The following is an 18,345-nucleotide window of genomic DNA, read 5'->3' as shown; positions in this document are numbered from 1 at the left end:
GCTTTCCCAGGCCATAGCAGAGTACTGGATCAGAAGAGGAGCAGCCGGGCCTCGAACAGGCGGCCCCATGGGATGTCGGCACTGTAGGCATCACCTTTCCCTGCTATGCCACAGTGGCAGCCCCTGTGCTTTCATGTTTGAAAGAATTCTGACTCATTGGTTGGAAGGCAGAGACACAGAGATGTTCCAGCTGCTGGTTCGGTCCCCAAATACTTGAGTCAAGTACAGTGTCTCCAACGCAGCATGTGTCTCCAACCTGCGGGGCAGGGACCCAGGTGTTTGAAATATCACTTCCTGTCTCCCAGGCTGTATGTCTCTCCCTGGCCATTAGCAGGGAGCTGGGTAGGAAGCAGAGCAGCTGGGACTCAAACGGGCACCCATGTGGGATGCCTTTGCTGCAGGTGGATACTTCACCTGAATACATACAAATCTCTGTGTATATATATGTATACATCGATGAAATTTTTGTCAGTGTTGGCTTCCCAAGATTGTGCACTTTTATTATGTGCATTTCCCACTGAATCTCACAGGGAATTCTCTCTAGTGACTAGGGCTGAGTTGTGTTCTTGGGACATTTTGCTGGTCACTGGTGACACACATCATTTGGAAAACACTGTATAGAGGGGACCACCATCTGAGCCTAAAGGGCCCTAAGCAGCAAACTCCCAAAGCTCGTGGGAGCAAGTGTAGAAGCAGTGAGAGCGTTGTTCTCGCCAGATACCGATGGATGTATGAATTGCGCTTCAGAACAGACCCTGAGGGACTCTCTCCACGAGACAGCATGGGGCTCCATGTAGGAGCCTCAGAACTGAAAGAGCACTCATGGTGTGGCATCCTTGCATGGGGAGACACACCCCTCTCGAATCTGCATGAATGTCTTTGTCTGTGGATCTAGAGAATGGTCTCTAATTAGCAGGGCAGGGAAGGGATAAAGAGGAAGAAGGACACTCATGGTCTACCATGTATACTACTTTAATGAAAGGCCTAACCAACTGGTACTAATCATGGTGAACTATATACATAGGAAAATCTAGGAGGAATCCGTGAAATTGGTGATGATGTGACCACCCATCTGAGAGAGGGAGGCCAGTCTCCCAGGCACTGGGTTGTTGCTTGGTCGGCGGGGAACGGAGCGAGTGTCACGGTGCAGTCCCCGAGCCCACAGATGAACTCTGCAGCCCCCACTCTCTGCCTGCATGGGGGACTCAGTCATGCTGATGTTCTCCAAGGCCTGATGTTCTTGGCCTTGAGGATGAGGTGGACATTCTAGCAGAGGGGCTGGAGTAGGCAGGACAGGTTGTAGCTGCAGGACACAGAAGCAGCCATGAGTGCACTCTTGCTCATCTCAGGCTCCCTCCAGGGCCCGCCCTGCAGCCGCAGTCCTGGAGCCCCGCACTGCCCATGGGTAAGGCCCTCTGCTGACCAAGGAGCCATGGGTAGCCCTCTCCTCAGTGCACAACAGGAGAACCTTCCCCATCTGCCACCCTGGACATCCCGCAATCCCTGCCCAGCACTCACCTCTTAGTGTCACTGAGCCTCTCCATGGATTGGAACCACAGTGCAAACTCTGCGTCGCGCAGCAAAGTATATTGACTGGCTGCCACCTGGAGCCGCTGCATTTCTTGGAGAACTTTTATCTCCTGGGGCAAGAGGGGCAGAGAGGATGCTGACAGGCCTGCACTGGGACTGCTGGAGGGGCAGACTGTGGCAGGGGCAGGGGGCTGGCCTCTGGGTCTTTTAGCTAGAGAAGCCTTCCCTGGCCATCCCTTCCAGGCTCCAAGCTGTCTTCTGAGTAGCATACACACAGCCCCTCGCCCAGGAAGGAAGTTCTCCTGGATTCCAGTCCCTTAGCCACAGCCTCCCTAGGGATGCTCTCCTCCTTCTGTGTGTATCCATCCCAGTGGAGAGAGCAGACAGACACGCATGGGCTGGAGCCTGGGCTTTCTGCCCAGGGCATCTCTGACCCCTCCATCCCCTCTGTGCCTGGAAGATAGGGCAGAGCTGCTCACCTTTGTCATTTTCAGCATGTTGTTTTTTCCCTGGAAGGCAGAGTCCATCAGAACAGCCCCTGGCCTGTGACTAGCCCCTGGCCCTCCCCTCTGGGTAAGAGGAAGGAAAAGAAGGTGTCCCTGGGACAGGCTGTTAGCTCTGCAGAAGGGGACATGGTGGCTGAGGCTCAGGGAACTGCTGTCCCAACCATGTCTGATGGCAGGCAGGGAAAGTGAGGCCTGGGAATGGATGGGTGCACTGAGGCATGTGGGTGCTGCCTGACCTCACAGGGGCCCAATTTCTCTCCTTCCCTTGGGTGCTACCCAACTCAGAGGCTGAGCAGGCTCAGCCAAGACCTTGTGCAGCTTTGCAGTCAGGGACTCTGGCTATGCAGCTTTAACCGTTGGGGGACAGGGGTGGGCACCTGGTTGCAGGCTCCCGCACTCAGAGGGGATATGCAGGTGAGCCCTCCTCCCTGGGACAGCTTGTGAGGCCTCCGGAGACATGGGCAGCAAGGAGCTGGGGGCTGAGAGCTCAGCCCAGGACCCTCCCCCCAAGCCTCAGGGTCCTGGAGCCTGCCCCACCCATGGCAAGTTCACTCACATCTACGAAGTCCTTCATGGCGATGTCCAGCCTATCCAGATACATGATGAAAGTGCCAAGGAAGGGGACGGCTCCCTGTGCCATGAGGTGGTGGTGGTGGTGAGCAGCTGTTCTCAGGTGCCACCAAGGCCCGGCCCCTGAGATGCACTCCACCCCAGCTGCTGGAGCCCTGGCCACATTCCCCATTGGGAAGCTCCCCGCCCCTAAAGTGCCTTTCCCAATTCTCCCTGCATCCAGCCAACTGCCTCTAGAATCGGACAACCCTGGGAGCCCTGATGGCATGATAACAAGTCAGCTTGTGGGGTGCCAGCCCCAGCTCTGGCCCAAGTCTGCTGGGAGCCCTTCAGCTCAGGCCCTCAGCTCTGGTCTCTCAACTGGGGTCTCTCAGCTACTGTGGTGATGGGCGTGGGCAAACAAGGGAGGCAGAAGGCCCTGCTCCCTTGACATGGGCCCCCAGTGGGAGACAGGAGCCCCTGCCCCCCCCCCTCCCCAGGCACACTTGCCTTCTTCTGCAGCCGCTGCCGCATCTGTGTTCTCTGGGGGTTCTGCTCCCGGGCGGGCAACCTGCAGATCGCCATCTGCCAGGGTCAGGGTCACGTTCAGGGAGATAGTCCTTTCCTGACCGGCCCACATTTGTGCAAACCACCTTGAGCCCTGCATGTCTGGCTCACTTCCATTGGTATAATGCCCACCCTGCACTCCCCTCCTCCCACAACGTGCTCTGTATGGATTCATGCAGCTCCCACTGGGAAGGTGGATTTGGGGGATTGACCACGCCTCCCTGTGCCTGCTCCTCAGCTGGAGAGGGTGCTGGCCTCCCCTCCCACCTCAGGTCCCCCTTGCGCTAAGGATCCTTTGACTGACCTGTGCCTCAGCGTGTCCCTGAGAGGAAGCCAGGCCCAGCACCCCATACCCTGCCTCCCTGGATGCACATGAGGCTCCCTGTGCAGACTGAGAGACAGGCTCATGCTGCTTGCTTCTCTCCTCGAGAAGACAGAAGTTCTGCTCCCAGGGCAGCCAGTAAGACCCAATGCTTGGCATCCCACTTGACTGCTCAGCCCCTGGCATTCCCAAGCTGTGCAATGTGTGGGGCAGGCTTGGCAGCCCTCCCCATGGAAGGCTGCAACAGAGAACCCTGTAGCAGGCCTGGTTTCCAAAGGACCTCTAGGGCCCCAGCACAGATGGAAGGAAGCCCTTGCTGCCGCATCCACCTCACAGCCTGGGGGAAGCAGGAACAGCATGGGAGCCAGAGACCTGTGGGTGCTCACAGCCCCCTCTGAGAGCCAAGCTGCTCTTGCTGCAGCCCATTCCCATTGCCCTCTGAGCCCGACTGCATCCCACGACCTGTGAACACAGCCCTCTCTTGGCCTGTTGTCCTAGCAGGCACACCCCAGGTTTTCTTTTCAAGCACACTTTCAGTGACACCAAAAGCTCCCCTCTGCCCTGATGCCCTTACAGCCACACCCCTTCCCCTCCTGCCAAGCCCTCACCCCTGTCCCTGAGCCCCCACTTTACCTTCATGGGCACATCTCTGTTGACTTTTTTGTCCTGTGTGCAAAGACGCTGAAATTTCCTGGCACTTTTTCTGTTGTGAGGGGAAAACCAGGAGATATTTGGATGGAATGGTGAGGTGGTGGATCAAACCCCTTTGGTTTAAGAACAAAGATCAGAGGATCCACCCTGCCTGGTAGTATCTTCTGTTTTGATTGTGTGTGTGTGTGTGTGTGTGTGAGTGTTTACAGAGTTGGAGTGCCCAGGCAGGTCCAGTGCTGCGTGGTGCACAGGCGCAAGTATGTAGTTTGGAAGCCACATGTGCCTGACTAATGGAAATGTCATCCTGAGGCAGAAACCCAGTCCTCATGTCCCAGGGCCGCTGAAAGATGGTGCTCCGCACCCCTGCCCCCGGCAGTCCACGCCTCTCCCTGTGTCCCAGGATACCAGCCTCTGTGAGTCTTGGAGGATTAGTGCTTAGGCCCGAGGGTAGTCCCGGGTCCACCAGGTGCTTTGAGGGATGCACACCCACCTGGAGACTTCTCCCCACGTTGTTTTCAGCTGGCGTACCGGGTGGCTCTGCAGAGCGCAGAGGATGGTGTGGACCGAGCAGTAGTTCCGGAGAGCCAGGCACTCCTAGGGCAGGGAGCGGATGAATGGCAGGTAGGTGGCTTGGAGCCCCACCTGAGCCAGGCTCAGCCAGCTGTGCTGACATCCCCCTCATGCATCAGAGAGTTGGCCAGGGAGCCAGAGCAGGTCAGTGATGGGACCCCCTTGAGCCACGCTCACATGGGCTAGATTGGTTTCAACCCATGTCAGGGGCCTAGGCGGGAAGTGAGCATGTAGTTCTGGGACAAGTGAGTGAGATCAGGCCACCTCGTGGATCCCAAGAGCCCAGGGATTGGGCAGGATCTGTGACCACAGACTGTACACCTGAGAGCTGAGGAAGCAAAGTGGCACGTCCCTGCCGTGCAGAGAGGGAGCCCCTGGGACAGCCTCAGCTTACCTTGGCCACCTTGATCCAGTGTTCCACCACGCGGGCCCTGTCCTCTGCCTTCATGCTGGGGTCCCCCAAGCACGTGGTAGTAACACAATGGGCCACGTGGTGGTAGTGGATGATGACAGCGAGAACAGTAGGGGGCAGCTGCGCATTGACCTCCTTGTTCTGCTGGATCCGGATGGAGCTGTGGCACTGATAGGGGACCACATTCTGGAAGAGCTCCTGGGGGCAAGAGGGTATCCCATGGGCACAGCCAGCCTAGCTCGAATGCAGTGAAGCCCAGCCACCCCGGCAAGTGACAGTGCTCGAAGCTGCAGCTCAGGTAGTTTGGCATGCAGCTCCCCAACATGGGAGCAGCTGGGCTATGTGTTCTGCCACTGAGGTCGCCTCGCTCCTGCCAGCCCAGATCCCAACCCTCCCAAGCCTTGAGGAAAGAGACAGAGGTGTGTGCTCCCAGGCATCCCGCCCAGTATCTCATCCTTCTGCTCTCACAGCATCTGCCCTGGAGTCCTTGTCCCTGTGCCAGTGCTGCTCCCTGTGGCAACTCCAACAAGGTGCTTGCTGTTTGATATGGATATGTGTGCTAGGACCCAGGACAGCTGTGGCATCGCAGGCAGATGGGAAGGCAGTGGGTGGACCTGGATGCCCTCCACCTAGGCCCGTCCAGTACCCTGTGGGTCAGATCCAGCCCTACTTTCTGCCAGGCCCATGTCAGTTGATCTGCAGAGTCACTGTGCAGCTGGTGTGGTTTGGGTGCCCTCTCTGCCAGCCATGGGAGAAAGGCAGCCTTGGGAGTGAAGACATTGGTCCAGTCACATAGGTGGTGGGACCTGAAGCCTGAACTGCAGCCAGGCCACTGGATTCTGGTCGGGGCAGCTGTGGGGAGGCTGGTGCCAAAGGGGTGTTCGGGCCTGGCCCTGCCGAGACAAGCCCGCTGCTCACCGCGTCCATCAGTGTGAACTGTTCCGCCAGCAGCTTGGCGGGGAATGTGGTGATGCTAGCCATCTTGCGAGGCTGGTTGTTTGCAGGTCCCGGACATGCGCAGGAGACTTTGGTAGTTGTCTTTGGTGCTGATTCTGCGCATGGTGGCAGCCTCAGTTTTGAAATGGATCCTGTCTCCAAAAGATGTTCTAGCTCTGTGAGCAGTGGGGAATCTGGCTCTAAAGCCAGTGTTTGGCATGACTGCAGCCTGGCAAATAGAGCAGGAGCTGGGAGAAGAGAAAGGGTCAGCAACATCAAGCACTTTCCAATGGCCTCTCCAAAGCCAGGCGCGATCCCATTGCCTCTAAAGGGGCTCCAGCCCCAAAGCCCACCGAGAGAATCTCGCGGAGTGCAGTGCATCTTACCGACTGCTTCTGCCTGTGTGGGATTTGGGTAGGCCATCCTGACACGCAGAAAGCACGCATGGGTCTGCAGGTCTCCTCTGGGCAAGCGGACCTGCTTGGATCCGACCTTCATCTTGAGAAGCGGGAGATCCGTGCGATCGCAGAATTCGGCCTTGTACTTGGCTTTGCAGCTTTGCAAACAGGAAGCCATGTTCCTGGGGAAGGAGAGTGGGCAGCAGAGTCAGACTTGACCTTACCCTGCTGCTGCCCTTCCAGGACTCCCTGTGTGGGGTGGGGCACGGAGCCTGCCGGTGAACTCTAGCTTCTTAAAGACAATGCCATGCTTTGCTGTTTTCCAAGGCGATTTCTTGACTGTGAATCCCAAGAGTTGCAGAGAGAGAGGGAGAGACACACACCGGGGCAGAGGTCTTGCATCCACTGCTTGACTCCCCGGATGGGCAGTGGACAGCACTGGGCCAGGCTCATGCGGGGAGTGAGGAGCTCCATCCAGGTCTCCCACATGGGTGGCAGAGGTCCAAATGCTTGGACCATGTTCCCCTGGTTTTCCCAGACCCCCGAGCAGGGTCCTGAATCTGAACTGCAACAACAGGGACACCAACCAACACCCACAAGGGATTCTGGCATTGCCGGCAGTAGCTTTCCTTTGGATGGCTTCCTTCTCATGTTCCTTTCAGTGCCTTCCCATTCATTCCCATGGTTTTCTCAGCTGGAGGCCCCTAGGCTCTGGCTCTGAGCAGACTTGGGAGTAGGTTGCTCCTGGGATGGTGGGTTGGGTTGGGTGGTCAGGGAGGGTAGGCAAAGCTGGAAGCAACTGCCCTGGGCATGGCTATGTGGGTGTTGTCTGTGAGCCCCAACATGCCCGCTCCTCTGCAGAACGTGTCTGCTCCTATCCATAGCACTGCTCTTCAGCACTTCCTTTGCATGTGGTGGGGCCAGAAGTTGGAGTTGCACCTACTGTCTGCCTCTGCCTTGCCTCAGCCCTCATTTTCCTGCCACTCTTTCGAGTGACAGAAGGCCACATCTGCACCCCAATCTCCCTGCATCTTAGTGTGACATGGGGTTCTCCTTGTGATCAGAGTAGGGGACGTTGCAGCTACTCCCAGAGGAGGTCAGCAAGCCTCAGCTCTGCCGCTGCAGGACAGGACTTGTATAGGATCTCGGCTGTGAGGGTCGGATTCCCCACAACTGTGAGGCCCTTGAATGCTTTGTTCACTGGATTTGTGGCAAGTGTCTGGAAAACTGCACAAGGGAAGGGCTTCCCATATATGTGTAGAGTGAATGATTCCTTGTAGACCTGCCAGGTCGATGAGGGGTCTGGGCAACTGCTACCAACCCTGAGGGCAGCTGTTCTGTGCATATATCGAGGACAGGAGCAGCTGGAACAAGTAGGAAATGTGGCCGGTACGAAGGCATAGCAGCTTCCAATGCCCCTGCCCACATGTGATACTGGCAAGCCATATCAGGGTTGGCCAGTTCAAGTCTTGGCTGTTGTCCTTGGTGTCCAGCTCCCTGCTAATGAGCCTGGGGAAGTGCCGGATGATGGCCTAAGTAGTTGGACCCCTGGCACCCCTGAGGGGGCCAGATAGAGCTTCAGGCTCCTCAGCCCGGCTTCCCAGAGCCCTGCTTTTTGCAGCCATTTGGGGAGTGACCCAGCAGATAGAAGGACGCATTCTCTCTTTCTCTCAGTCTAACTCTGCCTGTGAAAGAAAACATTTCTGATTCTTGAAAAAGGGGAAAGCAGGATTGCCATCTGGGAGGTTTTCCAACCATAGAGGCACATGGCCGGTTCCCACCTGAGTAGAAACATTGGTTCGTGAGGGTGCAGAGAAAGGAAATCAAGAGGTGTGACGCAGTGTGCCAGTAGCCCTGTCCACAGAGAAAGGCACCCGTTCCATGCCCGCCATGTCTTAAGTCGCTTAGGTCATCTAAAACATGTAAGATTCATCTCTGCATCACCGCAGTGCTGAAAGGCAGCTACCCACCTGTCGAATATCTGGTCTAAGTAATACGGAATGGTGGAGAAGTCGCTGTATGTACACAGGAAGGTGTTGAAGTAGCAGATCCTTTTTCCCAGGGGGCCCGGGACCAGGGCATCCAGCAGCATCTCTTTAGTGTCTGGCTGTAGGGTCCGCATGGCACAGACCTCTGCCAAGTAGAGCATGGACCCATTTCCATACTAGGGAGGACCAGAAAGGACGTGAGTCAGTGGCAGTTCCAGGGAGCACAGGGGAGCAGACACCCGGGTTGGGAGAAAACCCCAGTTGGGGCCAAGAGGCTGAACAGGGACTGAGGGATGAGAAAGTCCTGCGAGGGGGCCAGCAGTGAAAGATGATTCCGTGCCCCTTGGGGGAGCTAGAAATGAGGGCAACTGTGTGATTTGCTTTGCCACCAGACTGCAGAATGGAAACAAGTGGGCGGAGTAGGATATGAAGCCCCAGGGGAGGCTAGATCCTGAAAAGAGCCATAGTCAGAGGTGTCTGCCTGTGGCGTAATGACCACAGGCGTTCTGCCAAGTGACCTGACTTGAGGCATTACAACGACACATGTGTAGAGCCAGTCCCCAGCCAGCCTGGTCCTTGGAGTTTGTCCTCAGCAGGGCATCACTGCCTTTTCAGAGCCGAATTGTGGCCCCCATCCCCAACACACACGTGGGGTTGTTCTGACACCAGAGCACTTGAGTGTGACTGCTGCAGTTGGGCCAGTAGTCCGCAAGGAGGTGATTGACCTTACCCCCAGAAATGGCGTGGGCCCCATCCCATTACCTTGCTGTGCTCATTGGCAGATGCGACAGGAGCACAGAGAAGCCCAGGGGAGCATAGGAAATGAAACTGGGGATGGAGATGGCAATGAGCCCTCCTGAGAAATCACCTTGGCCATGCCCTGACATGCAGCCACCAGAAATGGGAACAAGCGACTCCTGTTGGGAGAGCTGCCCAACCTGGGCTCCTGTGCTTTGAGCAGCCTAGCTGACTGTGCTCCGTGAGAGACAGTGAGTCTGTGTCCTACAGCACCGCTGCCGTGGCAATGCAGCTGAATCCCAGTGCTTCCCAGCAGCCATGCAAGTGTGGCCACAGGGGCAATGTCATCCCATGGAATAGAACAGGTGGGGGCCAGGCTCCAGCCCTGTGTGGTATCTTCAGCCTTTTGGTTGAACCCTCTGCCCTTTTGTGTGGGAAAACCTTCCTGGTAGGATCACTGAGTCCTAAAGCTTGGAGAAGACCTGGAAGGCAGTGGAGCTGACTAAGGACTGCACAGGATTCTTGGACTAGGTGGGCAAACATTCAGCACCATGGCCACACACGATGCTTGTGTGAACAGGGAGTTTCCCAACACCCAGTTGCCAAGGGGCTGAGATTTCTTTGAGAGTGGGATGGGGGTCAGTCACTGAGTGGGAGATCACGAGGCCAAAAGCCAGGGGCGTTCCTCCCTTCAGGATGTGGTTCTAGGCACACCGTGGTCATCTCGTGCCCCAACATGTGGGTACTCCTGGGCCCCTCGCTCCCTCCACACCGGCATTAGCCACGTTGTTGGCCTGACTCACGTGTCCATTGACGATGCCTGTGGCTTCCTCATGTGTTCTGTCTGTGGACTCGAGTGTGGAGCTCTGCAAAGAGAGTGTGTGGCAGCCCAGACCGGAGGCATCAGTGTCGTGCTTGGCTGTCCCCACAGAGAATAATTCCCCCCATGAGGCATTCTGTTACCCAGGTCGGGAAAGTAAGGGCCTCTGTACCCTTGTGCAGCCAGAGAGGTCTCCAGAAGACAAGAGGAGGTCCCCCAACACCCACTTGCCCAACCAGCTGTCCACAAAATAGGGTATGAACACGCAAGACACAGGAGGTTCCAACACGTGAATCATGTTGCTGGGCAGCAAGAGCCCCTCTTCTTCTGCCACTGTCATGGTGAAGGGAGGGGCAAAGAAGACCCAGATGGGGTCACAGGTGATCCCCTGCCAGGACGGGACTGTTCCGCTACCTGGGGCTGCCTCCTGGGCTGTTCTGTTCCCTGGGGTGGCCTTGCAGTAAGAGGCCACAGACACCCCGTGTGAGAGCGGAGCCAATGTCTCAAGCGCCGGAAAAGGCCAGAGCCTGGCAACGATTGGCAGCAACGAGAGAACATGGTCTTCTCCTGAACGTCTCCCATCAAGTGAGCCGCTAAGGACTGTTGCTATCAGAGTGTAAGTTCTATCACCAAGGAAGTGAGGTCACATCTTCAAAGTTCCATTCTGTGGACCCTTTCCCTTAAGAAGATATGCCAAGGCCCCTCTGGGCTGCTGCCACAATATCATCCCCTTAACTGTACACAAGGAGACAAACACAGTGCCATTCCTCAGCTCCCTCAAGAGACTTGAATGTAGACAGGGCCCTAAGCCTGCGGACAGACAGACAGCTGGGTCCCAAACCTCCTTTTCGTATCATTTCCAAACACTCTAGCATGTTCCTTCGGGAAAACCCCTAAGAAACAAGCAAGGTATGGAGACCCATGAAAAGCCAAGGTTAGGGACCCAACAGACTCTAAACTGCATCTTGAGTCGTGGATCCTGCCCCTTCGGGAGATGTTGAGGTCACAGCTTAAAGCGCATCTTCCCCGAATACGGGTTCAGTGTCTCTGGCTATGATAGCAGCCATGTCCAAGAACTCCAGGAGAAGGTGAGAGAGCTCACCTGAAAGCCATGTCCCCAAATTGGCATCAGATCTCCCATCTTCAGCATGCAGGGCCCCAGAAACAGGCCACCTTATCGATAGAGCAAAAGACCTCACAGAAAATCACTAGGGCTGGGGGATCAAATACTGGCTAGGAAGCTTCATTCTGACCACAGAGAGTGGCATCCATTTGAAAATAGGTCTGAGCTCATTCCAATTGTCCAGCCTCTTTAGAAGAGTGCAATACTAAGGATGCCTGAGGAAATAGACTCCTTCCAGGTCTGGTTTGCTTGGTGTTTTATGAAAGAATCTCAGAGGACATGGGTGAAATCATTTTCCTCGCTAGGGAGTCAAGTGAGGGACTTGGCATTAGACTTAGCTTGTAATCCCTAGAGTTTTGGGTGAGCTGCTTTCTTTTCCATGTCCTCCAAGCAATAGGAAGAGCCCTAGTCCTCCCTGCTTCAAGCGATAAGACTGGGGAATTAAGAAAGTCATGAACGAGGCCAGGAGTCATTTGGGTACATTTGTAAGATTTATTTATTTAATTTCAAGTCAGTGTTACAGGGAGGCAGAAGAAGACAGACAGAGATAGATAGGTAGGTAGGTACGTAGGTAGGTAGGTAGATAGATAGATAGATAATAGAGTTCTTCCATCCCTTGATTCAGTCCCTAGATGGCCGCAATGATTGGAGCTGTGCCGATGCAATTCCAGCAGCCAGGAGCCTGCTCTGGGTCTCCCAACCGGGTGCCAGAGCCCAAGCATTTGGGCCATCATCCACTGCTTTCCCTGGGCCCAGTAGAGAGCTGGATCAGGAGAGGAGCAGCCGGGACTCAGACCTGCACCCATACGGGATGCCAGCACTGCAGGAGGTGCCTTGACCTATGATGTCGCCATGCCATCCATTGCGCTTTCTGTTTTCAAAGAATTCCTATGTATTTGTTTGAAAGGCAGGGACACAGAGATTTTCCATCTGCTGGTTCAGTCCCCCAAAACTTAAGTCAAATAAAGTGCCTCAGACTCCATTTGGGTCAACAACCTGTGTGGCAGGAACCCAAGGATTTGAATCATCACTGACTGTCTTTCCAGGCTGTACGTCTTTCCCAGGCCATTAGCAGGGAGCTGGATAGGCAGTGGAGCAGCCGGGCCTCAAACTGGTGCCCATATGCGATGCCATTGATGCAGGCGGGCGCTTAACCTACTACACTACAGTGCCAGCCCCTCCTAATGACTTCTTATCTCTCATTTTCTTTTGTGCATCATCTACAGGTATCTACTGACACATTGCAATGGGAATCTATAAACTATTCACACCTATAAACATTTAGTTTAGACTTCCACTTCATCCACATAGAAGCAATGTAGTTCCAAATGACTTGCTACAAAATACACATGAGATCCGTATGTATAGTCATTGCCAGTTCTGTGATTTTACTTTAAATTTCATTCCAAGTTGTAAAAGTGATTTCTATTCCATGGCGGTAGTGAAGATCCTGTATGTGTCTTTTCCTTTTCTCTTACCCTGGGGCGCTTTGCCACTTTTTGGTTGTTCTGTGTTGCTGCCATGTAGTGTCGATTTGCTTCCAGGAGAGGGCAATAGAGCTTCCCTGTCAGGCAGGTCTAATGCTGATGCTGTCCCTTAACTTGTCCATAAGAAGATGTCATTTTGGTTGGAAGTTTATTCCTTCAGTTATGTGAAGATAAGCTTTCACACGCTTCAGGCCTGTAAAGTTTCTTGTGAGAAACCTGATCGTCTTACCGAATTTGTAGATTCTCATGCATCGCTTTTGATAATTCTCTGGGGGAGGATTCAAGACCTAGAATTCTTGAGAAGGAAATCCTGGTCAACTCTGGTAGATGTTCTTCCACTGAAGTCACCAAAGTATCCCTTTCTACCAGTCATGCCTAGAGAGTGATTTTCTACACATCCTGTGCACCCCCACCTTGCGGTGTGCTCTAAAGGTACTGATGGCCTGCTGTGTGTTCAATACCACCTGCTGTACTTTGTTCCTACTTGCTGTGGGGACAGGACATGTCTGGTTCACAGTGGATACTGTGGGGTTTCAGCTGAAGGGGTTTTCGTGTGTTTCACTGGATCAACCTCCCTGTCTCCCTCCTCCCTGCCTGTCTCTCTGGCACTCTGCCTTTCAAACAGTAAAATAATTTGACCAGCCAATCTATAGCAGCAGAGAGGCCCTAGTTCACTGGTGGGTGCAGTCAGAAAAATTTTCCCAAAAGGCTGTATGCAAGTTTATTGAGAGCTTTAGTCCTGCCCACCACCGCCTCGGCCACCATCTAATAGTGAATCACATCACCTGCAAAGCAAGCTCGAAACCCAGTAGTAGCCAGTTTCCAGTCTCCCTTCCCCCAGCAATTGCAACTGCCAATTAGTTCTCGGTCTGTGAGTATGCTCTAGATGTTTCATAGAGCTAGCATTATAAACTATTCTCTGCTGTGTCTGGATTCCCTCAACTTGCACCATGGTTTCAAGTTTTGCCTATGCGGTAGCCCGTATCAGTACTTGTATTCTACTTCATGCTGAATTCCATCATACGAGTAGACCATATTGTGTTTATTCATTCATCTACTGATGGACACTGGAGCTGTGGTTGTGTTTTGGCTAGTGTGAATCCTGTGAAGTCTTCTGGATAAATATTTTTCAAACTTGTTTCCGGTTCTTTTAGATAGCTTGTTGAGAATGCAACTGCAGGTTCATGGTTATTTGAATAGCCTCGAGGTGGTTTGGAAGGGGTATCTATCTCATTGCAGACTTGATTTGCGATGGCCAATGACCAATAATAGTGTGTCCTTTCAATATAGCTCTTGTGCTGTTCGTCTTTGGAGAAATGTCTGTCCTTGCCCTTGGCCATTGTTGAAGTGAAGTTGTGGGTGAACATTGTGATGCTGTGCGTTAAGCCAGTTTTGGGAAAGTGACTTCTCTCCTTTTGCTTTGTAGCCAAATGAGAGATGTGCAGTTTTTATTTGCATTGCCCTGCACAGGAGAAAGGTGGCGCTCTTTCCATTGGAAGAAAAGCCACTTGTGTCCCTTTTCCTGTCAACTGTCCTTGTCCTTTGCCCATCTTTCTGTTGGAATGTTGGCCATTTCTCCCTCGTTTCCAAGAACAATGTGTACGTTAGGTTTTCCTAATTTGCTCTCATACAAAGGACTTAGCAGACATCGACTGGAATAAATCATCACTCTTGTGGTGGGCATCTGGTCCAGTGATTAAAGTACCACAAGGGGCATTCATATCCCCTTTTGGAGTCCTTGTTCCTCTGTGCTTCTGATAGAAGAGCCTGCAGATGCACCTGTGAAACAGACTATGCCCCAACGGATGACAAAATGCCACACAATTCCAAGACCCAGATTGAAGTGCTGGCTCCTGGCTTTGGCTTAGTCCAGCCAGCCCTGGCTGTTGCAGGATTTGGGAAGTGAACCAGGGAATGGAAACTACTCTGTCTTTCCCTCGCTGTCACTCTACCTTTCTATACTAAATCAAGAAATATGAAATATGAACCCAGAAATCTTCCAAGGAAATCAGGAAAGATATTAAAAAATAAAAATACAATGAGGGTCATTAGGCTTTGGGTGAGTTTGTTTCCTTCTGTGTTCTAGAAAGAGGACCATCATCTTTAAATGATATCAGCATTTAGTCCACCTCTAAAGAACTGAGCAGACTGTGAATTTTGTCTATTTTAGAGTATTCACTGTAGAATAATGGTTGGCTTTGATGGATTCTTCGTTCAGTTTTCTTGAGATGTGGAAACACACACAACACACACACACACACACACACATTGACAGACACAAGCAAAGTAACGGAGAGAGAGAGAATCTCTATCCACTAATTCACTCTCCAAATACCCACAACGGTCGTGGCTGGGCCTTACTGAAACCGGGGATTGAGGTCCCTGTCAAACAGGCTCCATGTGGTGTTCAGCTGATTTGCTCTCTGGCCCTTCTGCCTTCAGCCTTGCACCATGTGACAATGCAATAGTAAGACCTTCATCAGACAAAGCATGCTGATGCCCTGATGTTGGACTTCCCAGGCGCTCTAGGTGTGAGAACTATAAATTTCTGGTCTTCACAGATTATCCAGTCTCAGGCATTGAGTGTTAGCAACACAAACACAGAAACCACATATGCCCCTATACTTGTGGAGTTAACTCCCAGAAGTGACAGTGCCAGTGCAAATGGCAGATCTACTGTAGAACTCTATTGCTAGATTCCCCTTTGATAGAGGTTGCATGGTTTCGCATGTTCATTACCACTCCTCGAGGAGTGTCTTCTTATTCCAATATATGCTGCCAAGTACTTGAATTGTAGCCAAATGAGAGATGTGCAGTTTCTATTTGCATTGCCCTGCACAGGAGTAAGGTGGCGCTCTTTCCATTGGAAGAAAAGCCACTTGTGTCCCTTTTCCTGTCAACTGTCCTTGTCCTTTGCCCATCTTTCTATTGGAATGTTGGCCATTTCTCCCTCGTTTCCAAGAACAATGTGTACGTTAGGTTTCTTTCGTTTTGATATACTAGGCAGACCAACTACACTTTCCTAGTTGGTATTTGTTTTTCCTTTATCTTGGTTTGCCATGCATGAATTAAGGTTTGTGTGTGGCTGAATATAACAGCCTTTTCATTTATAACTAACGCATTTTGTTTCCGAGTTGGCAGGGCCTTTGCCACGCTTCCCATCTTAACATTATAAAGGAACAGAGACAGAGAGAGAGGAGAGGAGCTCCCAACTGCTAATTCACTTCCCAGTCCTGCAAGTGCCTTGAGATGTGCCAGACTGCAACTGGGAACTGGCAATTCCACCCAGGTCGCCCATGTGAATAGCGTGGAACTTGTTATAGGAACCATTGTTTCCCCAGAGGTATTTTAGTAAGAAACTGGAGTTAGGCTCCAGAGATGAGTATCAAAACCAGGTACTCTGATATGAGAAATGGGCATCGGAACTCACCATCAAAGCATCTAAGCCATTAGGCTAAATTCCTTCTCAACCCATGTTTCTTTTGTTAAGAGTATCCCTTGACTGTCACACCCTTACTTCCCACTCCACAAAAGCAAGCATCAGCCTTGGATTTGTTGGAAGCGCAGTGCACCCTCTACTACTAGACGAGACAGGAAAATAGACTACTAGATGTCCATAATTTCTTCCCAAGTGGGATCTTCTAGAGAAAAGACGGAAAGAGCGTTGCCCTGGGTGTACAGCAAAGAGCCCCTCTAGACACTGATTTTCTCTACACAGTGCACAGCCAGCCATGGAATCCTGGATTATTTTATTTCCAGTTTTTCCCAGACACCTTTTATGGAAGCTATACCAACTTGATGCATTTCCTAAACACGGCTTTCGGAACATAGTGATTCTCCCACCATACCTAACTTCACAGCAGCCCTCCCACCTTTCTTCCGCCTCTGTCTCCTTTAGGGGCATCTTCTCTGACAGGAGTAGAATTTACCTAGAACTTATTAACAAAACATGACGGGCTGAATACTATACGTATTTGGAAACTTTGGAATGGCATATACTTCTATGAAAAAGAGTGAGCATTTGGAGATGCATTTCACTGAACAATGATGTATTTCCTTTTTGATGTGTTTCTCTATTTGTTGACAAAGAGTAGCTGTACATATTGATGTGGTATAATGTAATATTGCCCTACATGCATACATTTAAATGATCATATTAGGTCATCCGCATCCACCGCTTCCCTATTCAAGGTTTCTTTGTAGTATGTACATTCAGAAGTCTTTCTTCTAGCTTTTGAGAAAAGACTGTATGTTTGGTGAAGTATTATTACCCTACTATGCACTAGAACACCGGCAGGCTTGTTTTTACAACAAACAAGAGATGAAAGTGCTTTTGAATTCAATGAAAGTAAGGCTTTCTGAGATTTGACTTACGTATGTCTATAGTATCTGTTGCGGTGGAGTGAGTTAACTTTGGAGAAGAACCCAAGGGCGGTGTGACTTTTGCGAGCATGAGACATTCTTCTAGCTTATAATCCATAGATGGTGTCATTCACGTGAAAGTGTGGTAGATCTTTGTGACCAAGTGGTACTGTTAACTCACATACCTCAACTCTTTGAGCAGAGAGGTCCTGCATGGGAAGTCAGTGCACAGTGACCCCTGCTGAGAATTTCAGAATTAGCACATCAGCGAACACCTGAGGATCTTGACCTGAGCTGCCTCAGCTGTGGAAGCCTGTGGAATCCACTGACTCCTTCCATATTTAGACAGGGCCACGGGGAAGAGGAAGTTCTTTTGTGCCTTCTGAATAAAGTGTATCCTTTGTGGATGACCACTTCTTTCTCTTGGGGTCTACCCACAGAAGTGCTTCATGGGGAACCCTGTGTGCCACAGTGTTTTGTCTTCCCATGCCTGACATGCTCTCATAGGTGTTTTAGCCACATCAGAATGTCTTCAGGGTTGATTCTGAGCCAGGGTGTTATTTGAGGTCATTGTCATTCTGGGAGGCTGCTATATGCAATACTTCCCATGTTGGAGCATTCAGTCTGTTTTGATTCTTTCTATTATTATTATTGTTATTATTATTGTTATTATATCTGTGCTCTATTTATTAATATCTAGTATCTATTTTTATAGAAAGCTTTTATTTACTAGATAAATTACATAAGTACAGCTTTCAGATTGTAGCTGTTCTTCCCACCTACCTGCCCTCCCACCCCCAAACCACCCCACCCCCTACTCCCTCTCACATCCCATTCTTCATGAAGATTCATTTTTAATTATCTTTATATAGAGACCAACTCTATACTCAGTAAAGATTTTCACAGCTTGCACCCACACTGACATGCAAAGTGGAAAGTAATGTTTGAAGGCTAGTGTTACCGTGAATTCTCATAGTACACCACGTTAAGGACAGAGGTCCTACAGGAGGAGCAAGTGCACAGTGACTTCTGTTGTTGATTTAACAATTGACACTCTTATTTATGATGTCAGTGATCAGCCGAGGCTCTTGTGACGAGCTGCTAAGGGTATGGATGCCTCTGGAGTTCACAAACTCTGCCCTTGTTTAGATAAGGCCATCCTTCAAGCGGAATTTCTCTCCAGCATTCAGAGAAAGAAGGTACCTCCTTCTTGGATGGCTCCTTCTTTCCCCTGGGATCTCACTCACGGAGATCTTTCATTTCTACTATCAATTGATAATCTATCTCAGCCAGTTCTCCTTTTTTTTCTTGTTGTAACTTGGCCTTAACTCAAAGAATCTTAGGTTGTTCTTCAAACTTGAGGCAAGAGGATTGGACATAAGACAT

The 18,345-nt window shown here is 51.5% G+C and overlaps 1 protein-coding gene and 1 long non-coding RNA gene across 52 annotated transcripts in view; one reads left to right on the top strand and one right to left on the bottom strand.

Annotated features, from left to right (window-relative positions):
• LOC138850245 (uncharacterized) overlaps positions 1-18,345 on the top strand; it is a 514,649-nt gene that overhangs the window by 179,684 nt on the left and 316,620 nt on the right. The window lies entirely within an intron of this gene.
• Positions 4,616-10,644, bottom strand: LOC138850234 (ral guanine nucleotide dissociation stimulator-like). Of its 2 annotated transcripts, XM_070076546.1 has the most exons (4): positions 10,402-10,644; positions 8,412-10,033; positions 5,090-6,623; positions 4,616-4,719 (listed from the first exon to the last, which is right to left on the bottom strand). In XM_070076546.1, the coding sequence occupies exons 2-3, from the start codon at positions 8,588-8,590 to the stop codon at positions 5,795-5,797; spliced, it is 1,008 nt and encodes a 335-aa protein (XP_069932647.1). In that variant the 5' UTR covers positions 8,591-10,033; positions 10,402-10,644; the 3' UTR covers positions 4,616-4,719; positions 5,090-5,794. The 2 variants fall into 2 exon arrangements, with proteins under 2 accessions (XP_069932647.1, XP_069932646.1); XM_070076545.1 differs by lacking the exon at positions 10,402-10,644 and having other exon boundaries at positions 8,412-10,390.

The sequence above is a fragment of the Oryctolagus cuniculus genome, chromosome 6 (genome assembly GCF_964237555.1).
Source record: "Oryctolagus cuniculus chromosome 6, mOryCun1.1, whole genome shotgun sequence".
NCBI classification, from domain to species: Eukaryota; Metazoa; Chordata; class Mammalia; order Lagomorpha; family Leporidae; genus Oryctolagus; species Oryctolagus cuniculus.
This window is presented reverse-complemented; position numbering and strand designations above follow the sequence as displayed.